Source organism: Phalaenopsis equestris, unplaced genomic scaffold, assembly GCF_001263595.1.
Source record: "Phalaenopsis equestris unplaced genomic scaffold, ASM126359v1 Scaffold000726, whole genome shotgun sequence".
NCBI classification, from domain to species: Eukaryota; Viridiplantae; Streptophyta; class Magnoliopsida; order Asparagales; family Orchidaceae; genus Phalaenopsis; species Phalaenopsis equestris.
This window is the reverse complement of record NW_018165166.1, coordinates 52854-62175: the sequence shown is the minus strand read 5'-3', so window position 1 is coordinate 62175 and position 9322 is coordinate 52854. Positions and strand designations below refer to the sequence as shown.

Sequence of the window (9322 nt, the reverse complement as noted above, 5' to 3'; positions counted from 1 at the left end):
CCAAAATGTTCTTTTAAAGTTGTGGATGAGCTTTCCCAAGAGTTTCCTAAGCATCCCTTCAAAATTTGACCTTATTCAAAGCTTGAGTAGGCATAACCGTCGATCTCGCCGTCGGCGACCTTGAGGGGGTCGTCGGCGGCCTTGAGGGCGCTGTCGGCGGGCTTCTGAAGAATTTTGTCCTGTACTCGATAGTCTCAGGAAAACTCATCATCGGCGGGGTAGAAGGCGCCGTCGGCGGCCTAGTTCAAATCTTCACATTTTGGGAAATTTCGCTCCCAACTCGCTCCGCTCCAAATTCGCTCCTTTTTATATATTTTTGCTCCAATGACCCTAATTCATCATTCCTGTAACAAACATCAAAAATACATTTCTTTAAAGTGCAATATCATTAAAAATAATATAAAATAGGTATGAAAATCTCAACATATTTTCCTTTGGTCATAAATCAACACAATATTTAACTTTCAAAAGTTGATCCCAAAGAGAACTAGCACTCTTAAATTTCTCCCAAAGCTTCATAAAAATGATTTTCATAGTCATCTTAACGGTTCTAAAACACAACCCCCCTTTAATTCATGGCTTGCAGACCTCATCCCAAGAAGTCTAGTGCATCCTAAATGTTTTAGCTGACCATAAGAACTTATTGAACTGCTTCTCAAGTTTGATATAAGTATCCTAAGGCATCTTCTTAATTTTCATTGTATATAAGGGGATGGAGGTAATTATGCTTTTAATTTGAGTAATCTTGAAACCATGCAATAAGAAAACCTTCTCCTAAGATTGAATTCTAGACAAGATCTTCTGAAATAAACATTCAAAAAATTGCTACTTCTTTCTACCTTTATCCATAACAAACTTATAATATGATAATGGGAAGTCCCTTTTAAATCAACCTATAATATCATCATTCTAATTTCTTTTAACTTGAGGGATATCTTTGGCACAAATAAAGTTGTACTTAGCCATGTTAAACCTGAAACAACCTCAAAATGCTCGATAACCTTTCAAAGTATTCTGATAGATTGTTTATTAGAGTTTTCAAATATGATATGTTCATCAGCATAAGCAATGTGAGATATTCACAGACAACATTTAATATTAAAATACATAGCACAATTTTTATAAAATACATTATTCAAACACCTGGACATGTAATTAAATGCAATGATAAATAAAGTGGGAGACAAAGGATTCCCCTGCTTGATGCCTCTTGAGGCTTTAAATGCCTATGATTAGTCCCATTGATAAGTAATGAGTAGTAAATATTGTCAAAATTCTATGCATCAACTTATAAAAGATAACATTTAAACCCACAGCTTCTAATACCTTCAAAATGAACTTCCAATCAATATTATCATATGTCTATCTTATATCCATTTTAAATATCACATTACCACCTAATGTACCAAAACTAACCGAGAAGTAAGTTGGTCTGACAATGGAAGTGCTTGTGTCAAGTAGTATGTGTTCTAAGAGTTTGCGTGTCGATTCCATGAAGTAGGGTTTAACAATTATTCCTACAGAAAAATCTCTAGTTCTAATCTTGTGAATCTAGCTGAATCTAGCTTGAAGGAATCATAAAAGTGGTTTGAATCCTAAAATCCTAATACAACAAATCATATAGCAGATGATTGAAAACACAGAAAATGAGAAAAATCTTAAGAGTTCTTTAAAATTAATGAGGTTCGTCTTTCTATGATTGGGCGATCATAGTGGATTGCGGTGTTTCTAAATATTTTCCTACATGATAGTTGAATACCAGGGCTATAAGTTCTACTTATGCCCAAGTCTAGGTAAAAACAAAGACTAGAGTCCATGAGGTTGAATCTTCCTCAATCTCCATGACATTCAACAATAAATGTTCTTATCCTCCGAAAAGCTTGTAGAATCATACTGGAATATGTCCAGTCTCTTAGGATTCTATGGTTAACCCTTTCTTTTCTACTACGAAATGGTTAGAGGTCACTGCTTCACTAACTATTTTAATATCCTAGTTGGCTAAAAAAGAAGTATTTAAAGCTCATAGGTTAACCAACAACATAGGCTATGAAAGCACAAAAAAAACTATAAAGAAAAACAACTTATAAAGTCATGATCAAGATCACTATTCATACATCACAGAGACACAAAGAAAAATTTAGTCATGCGTCGTCAAGAACACCATAACAAAAATAACTATGCACAAATTTATTGCAAGAAACAAAGATAAGTTACACTTACAATCAACTTATCTCCTCCACAATATTAGTAACTCTCCCTCTAATACAAAACTTCCCTCAAACTCTCAAGAATATAAGATGAAACTTAGCCCAAAGAATTCAACCCAAGAAAGGAAGAAAAACTAAGGGGAACACTCAAGAATTTCTCCTAATATGTCTCTCTAACCATCCCAAAACTCTTCTTCTCTCAAGGAAGCCCTAAAACTCTTTATTATAGCAAAATATACAAATTTGGTAACCATTTTACGTTCTAAAAATGATTTGGTGTGGTCAAGGCTTGTTTCTAAACCAGGTGACATTGCCATGCTCAACCTCGACATTATCACGCCACAAGTATGCAAGTATGGCATGGTCACACCTCTTTCAGGCGTGGTCACGTTACTTTAGGTTGTTTTTTCGTTAAATTTTATCATAATTCTAAAATATTTGTATTCCTCACCTGCAACCTGCACAACATCAACAAAAGTTTTTCTCAACTGGAAATATGTGATAAAATCATAAAAACAACAAGTAAAATGTGGTATAAAATGCAGGTTAAATTACATAAAATTGACTCATGTCACCACATCTAACTTTTGTATCTAGGTCCATCACCATTTCTTGAGAAGTAGGAGAATTATCATTGATGTTTCCCCCCTTAATAAAAGTTTTCTACTAGGGACTCTTTACCTTATGTATATGTAGTTGCAGTATACCAACAATAATTTTAGCAAAAATTTAAGTGAACAGTTTTGTCTCATTTTGCTTCGGTCTGATTTGTCTCTTCGATTGGCCCACTCATTTTGTCAGGAATTTGGTGGAACATGTCGTTGCCTTCTCAGGGTAACCATCAAAACTTGCTATTGGAAGGAGAACCTCAAGAACTACATCAATGTTGAGCTTCGAGACTGACTTTTTGATGTTTGGCATTATGGATCAGCTTTGCTCATATAAGATGTATATAGTGTCGATGTCGGTCATATGTTTTTTTATTTTATCATTTATCTCACTTCTTTCACTCATCAAGGTCTAAGTTATTTGGTCAAATTATTGACTCGATTGGGCCACATTTTTTGTCAGGTCATAGGCATATATTGTTGTTGCCTTTGCAGAGCAACTGCCAAGGTTTGCTATTGGGGTGATTTACACCTTACCCTTCTTGAAGCTTGTCTCTATCAGCTAGGAAACCACCTCCAGAACATTATCCAATTCAAGCTCAGAGACCAAGAATTTTTTATGTGGGATTGGGAAATATTCTACCTATTGGACCTCTTTGAGGTCACCATCAGCGTGGTTTCTTGGATTCAAGTTCCTCAAGTGCCAATTTGATCCAGGAGGACATTAAAGAGATTCGTCATAAAAATAGAAAAGTTTTTGAAATAATACTCCCTTTAAGCGTTTAGTAGGGTATCGGTCGGCTGGGATAGGCCAAGCAGTGTGCTAGTATGGTTGATTGGTTCTTTTCGATCGTCGAGAGCCAAACATCCTTTTTGAGGTATTCGCCTCCTAGCCCAAGTCACTAAGAAGAAAATGGAAATAATGTTTCAGACTCCAGATCTGTTGCATGAACTCTTTATCATGTTCCCTATTTAAGAGTCTTTGAGATCCATTTCTCCTCGTTGGTGTCACTTACATTCTTTTTTAGAGCACGCTTCACACTCACTTCACCTTTTACAATTTTGAATATAAATTTGTCATGTAAGGCATGCCCAAGAATCATAACGGTGGGACCTTAAGGGAGAAGTTGAGAGAGAAAAAAAAAATAAAAGAGCACATATAGACTTTCCCCATAAGCGCAAACTGTGGTATTCCCGGGCTCTATGACCATTTTTTAATATTGTAACTAAATGGCTATAAGAGAGAGGGGAAGAGAGATCGCCTTACGGAATGGGTCTAGAGAGAAGAGTCCAAAAAACATATATTTCATGATATGAACCAATATTTATGGAAGATAGAGGATCATAAAGAGAAAAATTACCTATATGTCCCTACTTTAATTGAGGTGTTACATTGTACTACTATCTTTTTTGTGCCTTTAATATTTATAAATGATTTTGACATCCTTTAATGTGCCAGTCGATCTTCGCTATAGAGAGCCGGTCGATTTTGAGAGAGGAATTCAGTCGGTCTTAAGGTGTTCGGTCGAGTTTCTTATTAGTTATTTATCTTTAGGGGATTTAATGGAGAGTTGTTGGTGTGAATGTTTGTATCGTCTCGGTTGATCATCATCATTCGATTGGCTACTATTGGTATGCTGACAGTTTTTCAGCCGGTCTGCTGACAGTTCTTCAGCCGGTCTGTTTTATTAGTACTTCTAGCTTTTCATCGGGGGATATTTTTTTTTAATATAGACCGTTAGTTGCATCGGGATTCATGCAGGCCAATCTTGGATGTACATATTGTGTTATATTTTCATCCAATTAAATGCAACTTTAAAATTTTTATATTTGGTTGATTCACATAAGGTAGGGAACTAAAAAATACCAAAGATTGGAGGAATATCTAGGGTTTTCGTAGGCGCGCTTCGGTTGATATCGTAATTCTTTGGGTCGTTTCCGTGTTTCCTCCCTCAAATTCCGAGATGGGTCAGCGGTGGAGATCCAGAGAACAAGCGAGCGAGATGGGAGATGAAGACAGCGCCGGTGATGCAGTGATCCTTCTAAGCAGCGACGATCAGGAGGCCAACGAAGATCTTAGCTTGGCGATAGTAGCTAAAGCTCGCCTACGCGAGGCCAAGCGGAATAGGGCCAAGGATAAAGAGAAATGTCGGGCGTTTTTCATAGATCTCTCCACTTCTTCGGCTGACGAAGTTGAGGTTGTTCGTGATGGAATAGCCGCCGGTAGAAGGGAGGGGGTTGTGGTGGGCACGAAAGAGGAAGTCAAGAGGAAGCGGAAGAGCAAGCCGAAGAAGAAGGCGAAGAAGGAAGTTGATTATGTACTTGTAACAGTATGTTTTTTCCTTATTCTTAAGAAAGAGTTTTTGTTTAATCATTATGCCTGCAGGTGGGTTGAAGGTTTTTTTTAGATATATAACATGCTTATTCTGTGATTTGGTCATTTGTAATAGAAACTGGAGTACCCTTTTCTAATGAATTGGTACTAATCATGTGGTCCATGTTAAATTTGTGAGTTCTGGAATGAATGAAGGGCTGGCCATTTGATTGTAGGAACAGCCTGATGCTCCTGAGGCTGAGAAAGAGGAACCAGCTGGAACTTCTGATTCTGTGATAGAAGTCGGCACTGAAAAATCCAATAACCTAGTCTTGAGAAAGCTTCTGGTAAGAGTTTCTTTCTTGTTTTAAATTGTAATGTTCTGTAAATTAGATTTCTTAACTACAAACTATTTGTTCTCTCCACTTCATTTTCTGTCTTCTATTTGGTAGCGTGGCCCAAGATACTTTGATCCGGGTCCTGTCAATTGGGAGACTTGCTATAACTGCGGAGAGGAAGGTCATACAGCTGCAAACTGCATGGAGGAGAGGCGACAGAAGCCTTGTTTTGTCTGTGGGAAGTTTGGTCACATTGGGAAGCACTGCATGCAGGTAATATTGAGAAGCAAGTTTCTTAACAATTAGGAAAGACATGTAAGTTTTTCTTGAGCTTTTTGCTTCGCTCTGAATTTGGGCTTGTCCGTTTGATGTTGGTCTTATTTTTCATCAAATTGTAGCTTAATGCCAACCCTATTAATCTCTTAGTTTATGAGGGTCAGAATAACATAATGTTGTTTTTCTAACTTCATTGTCATAACTTCGGGACAGCCAGAGATCATTGGAAACTGAATTATTCTTTATTTTTTACCAAACTTTTCGTGAATTGTCATTTTGCTCAACTTTCTTATAGTTAATGTCCTAGTTTGCTTCTTTAAAGGCTGTAGGGAGCGTGGGTGTGTGATCAGGGCTCTATGCTTACTTATAGAAGTTTGTTTATCCTTTTTTTATCTAATTAAAAATATATATATTTGTTTTTGAGCTTCTAAAATGAAATTTTTGCAGTTGAATTCTAAAACTAATGGAGATATAAATAATAGAGAGCAAGTTGCAATCATAACAGACCCAAGACATGACCATTTGCGTTTGATTTTTTTTATCCATCTTTGGTTTATTTGTTCTGTTTCATTGCATTAGCAATAGATTCACACTAAGAGATGCTTTTTCTCTTCTTGGACGGTTACAACATGCACTTTCCTAAATTTTATATGGTATACGGAGTAGATTTTATGCCTGTTTTCAAGTCACTTTATACTGCTCTTTGAAAGAAAGATTGAAAACTGAGTAGAAGGTATGTACTTTCTATTTACCGATGTACCGTAGAATTCCTGTTATACTACACTCTTTGGTTTAGAGTTGGAAACACAGTAAAAAATCTCAAGATTCCAGCTGCGAGTGCTCACCTTGTGGACATTGTTTTAGCGTAGACTTTTTTTTTATTTCTGCTCATTTTTTTGTGTTTTTTATCTCTTTGACAAAATTTTTTCATTAATGTACTGGAATTAACGTTTATTTGATCTTTTGCAGGGACAAGACTGCTTTGTCTGCAAAAGAAAGGGCCATCATGCAAAGGAGTGCCCGGATAAGCGCAAAAACAATTCCGATGAATCCATAAGCATAATATGCTTACGTTGTGGAGATCTAGGACATGATATGGCATTCTGCAGAAAAGATTACGCATCTAGTGATATCAAGGTTAATGATGATTTAAGAACCCTCTTGATACTTTTTCTATTTATATATTCAAGTTTCCATAAATGCCAACAACAAGAATTGGGACTTCTTCGCCACATTTTTGGAAAGTGAATTGCAATGATTGAAGTTTAAGTGATGAAATTTTTCTGTAATACATATGTCTACTTCAAATCCACAGGAAATACGATGTTACATTTGCAAGCAATATGGTCATCTGTGCTGTGTTGATTACAAGGACAATGGTCCAATTGAAATATCTTGTTACAATTGTGCTGAGTTTGGTCATACTGGCCAAGTGAGCTGACTGGCTACTTTATTTTCTTCATCAATATTTCTATGTCCTTGATTTCCTGAATACTTTAATTACTAAATTCTTTGATTAAACTCAATTTTTAAGGGTTGTGCAAAACAACGGTGTGAAACTACTGTTATGACACCCACTCTTTGCTACAAATGTGGTCAAGAAGGGCATTTTGCAAGGGGTTGCACAAATAAACTAAAGGTGACTTTGATACACCTTGCTCATTTGTAGCTTTCATTGCAGTTTATGGTCTTAAGTTTTTTAACTTAGGCAAATTTTTGCTTCTTAGTCTGTGAAGCGTCTCGGAGAGTCATCTATGCCTATTAGTCAATTAAAAGCTAAAAAAGATGCTAAAGTGTCAAAGTCCCTACCTCGCGATTTTGGGAGAGAGCATAGAAAGAAAAGCTCTTACTGTGATAAGAGCACGAGAACTATGAAGTCTAAGGGTGGCTGGATTGTTGACGATATAGGTTACTTGCCTAGAAAGATACAAAGAACAAAGGCTTGGGCATCTCCCACCACACCATCAGATATGACTAACAGGTTTCAGCCAGCATCTTCTGTGAGCCGCTATTCTGGCTATTCGAGCTTTTCGAGTCCGCACACACCACATCTGAAGTATAATGGTCACTTAGGAACTCCAATCTCACGTGTTTATACTGGCAGTTACCATCATGATTCTACAGGCAGTTACCATCATGGTTCTTCAGGCAGTTACCATCATGATTTTTCTGTCTCAAGATTTGGGTACTCTTATGGTTACTATGGTTGAGTTTTGGCTGTAAAGTGTGCTGCACAGCTGGAACCGTCCTTTGTTAAGTTCTGTGGTTTCATCCTCCAATTCATTGAAACAGTGAGTACTTAGCATTTGCTTGCTTAGAATTCATGATCTGGTCATGTATGGATTCTCTGTTAAGTAGTAATGATATGAAAAAAAAGTCTACTTAGCTCAAGTTGTTTCTGGCCACTGTGGTTTATGGAAACAACTAAATTGGATGCATTCCTACCCTTTTTTTGTAGTAACTCATGACCTTTAAATTGTAATGTAACCTACCCTGTATCTTAGTGATTATAATAATACATATATAATTCCAAACTGTTTTTGGTTAGTCTTGTAAAGGTATGAATAATATTGTGATCTTGCTAAGTTTTGGCTAATATTGTTGTTATTCAGCCTAACTTGTTTCACTGTTTCAAGTGCACACTGGAGGACTTGTCTATGAAGCGATATATTTGCTTGCTGTTTTGGCTCAGGATTTGTCTGAAGTATATGATTTTCAATCCTCGCAGGTTTCTACAAAAGAATTTGTGATTGGATGGATTCCCCCATATTGTTGGATGAGAATTGGCGCTTTGCCATTCGTGAGATTACAGGACTGGTTACATTTATATTTGTTTTTGTTTTTTTTTTTTCGAATCTTCAAGTGAGTAGAGATAAATTAGTTTATCCAGTTCATTCTGTCTATTTGTACATTATATATGATTTGTTGTTTTTAATGTGTTAGATATTCTCGTATTTGATTTGTTAAGTAGCTCATGTTTGAAGCTCCATCTGTAAATGAGCTTTAACACGAATAGTTTGTGTAAGCATCAAAATTTTTTTCTTCTTTGCTCAATATCTTATCGGCTTCCCAAATCATGATATTTTCCTTTTCATCTAGTCTAACTCCTACCGTCTTCCCAATTTATGTGATTGACCCGCACCTCTCCGCGCTATAAGAGTGCAGCATGGGCTATGGCGCCGCCGAACAACCTTTATCGTTCTCCCTGCTCCCTCCCTAATAGTTTTGACCGAAACTATCAGCTTTGCGATCGAACCTTTGTGGTATAGTCGGATTTAGGGAAAAAATTTACGTGCGATAGACGTACGCAGCGTTGCGTGTGATATTGGGGTATACCGAGGGTATAAGGGGGTTACATCCACGGTATAAACCCTTGTAACCTCCCTGCAATTTACGTGTAACCTCTTAATATATGATAACATAAGCGTGAAACTTATTTTAGGGTACAGATAGGTTACAAAAAGTTGCAGGGAGGTTACAAGTGGTTATACTGCGGATGTAACCCCTTTGTACCCTTGGTATAACCCCAATCGCACGCAGCGCTGCGTACGTCTATCGCACGCAAATTTTTGCACTGAT

General features: G+C 36.9%; 1 protein-coding gene across 3 annotated transcripts; it reads left to right on the top strand.

Annotated features, from left to right (window-relative positions):
* Nucleotides 1–4653: 4653 nt before the first annotated feature.
* On the top strand, nucleotides 4654–8656 carry LOC110030490. Of its 3 annotated transcripts, none has more exons than XR_002294658.1 (8): nucleotides 4654–5145; nucleotides 5372–5476; nucleotides 5582–5740; nucleotides 6713–6880; nucleotides 7059–7175; nucleotides 7278–7382; nucleotides 7471–8034; nucleotides 8472–8656. XR_002294658.1 is itself a non-coding variant. In XM_020733217.1 (7 exons), exons 1-7 carry the CDS (start codon nucleotides 4780–4782, stop codon nucleotides 7951–7953), a joined length of 1509 nt encoding a protein of 502 aa, XP_020588876.1. In that variant the 5' UTR covers nucleotides 4654–4779; the 3' UTR covers nucleotides 7954–8462. The 3 variants fall into 3 exon arrangements, 1 of the variants encoding a protein (XP_020588876.1); XR_002294657.1 differs by having other exon boundaries at nucleotides 5366–5476; nucleotides 8472–8653; XM_020733217.1 differs by lacking the exon at nucleotides 8472–8656 and having other exon boundaries at nucleotides 5366–5476; nucleotides 7471–8462.
* The last annotated feature ends 666 nt before the right edge of the window (nucleotides 8657–9322 follow it).

Bases quoted from the DNA above. Each gene is read 5' to 3' on its own strand.
- LOC110030490 (XM_020733217.1), top strand. From the start codon at position 4,780: ATGGGTCAGCGGTGGAGATCCAGAGAACAAGCGAGCGAGATGGGAGAT. The intron at 6,881-7,058 runs GTTAATGATGAT...TCAAATCCACAG, and splicing joins ACGCATCTAGTGATATCAAG to GAAATACGATGTTACATTTG. The intron at 7,176-7,277 runs GTGAGCTGACTG...TCAATTTTTAAG, and splicing joins AGTTTGGTCATACTGGCCAA to GGTTGTGCAAAACAACGGTG.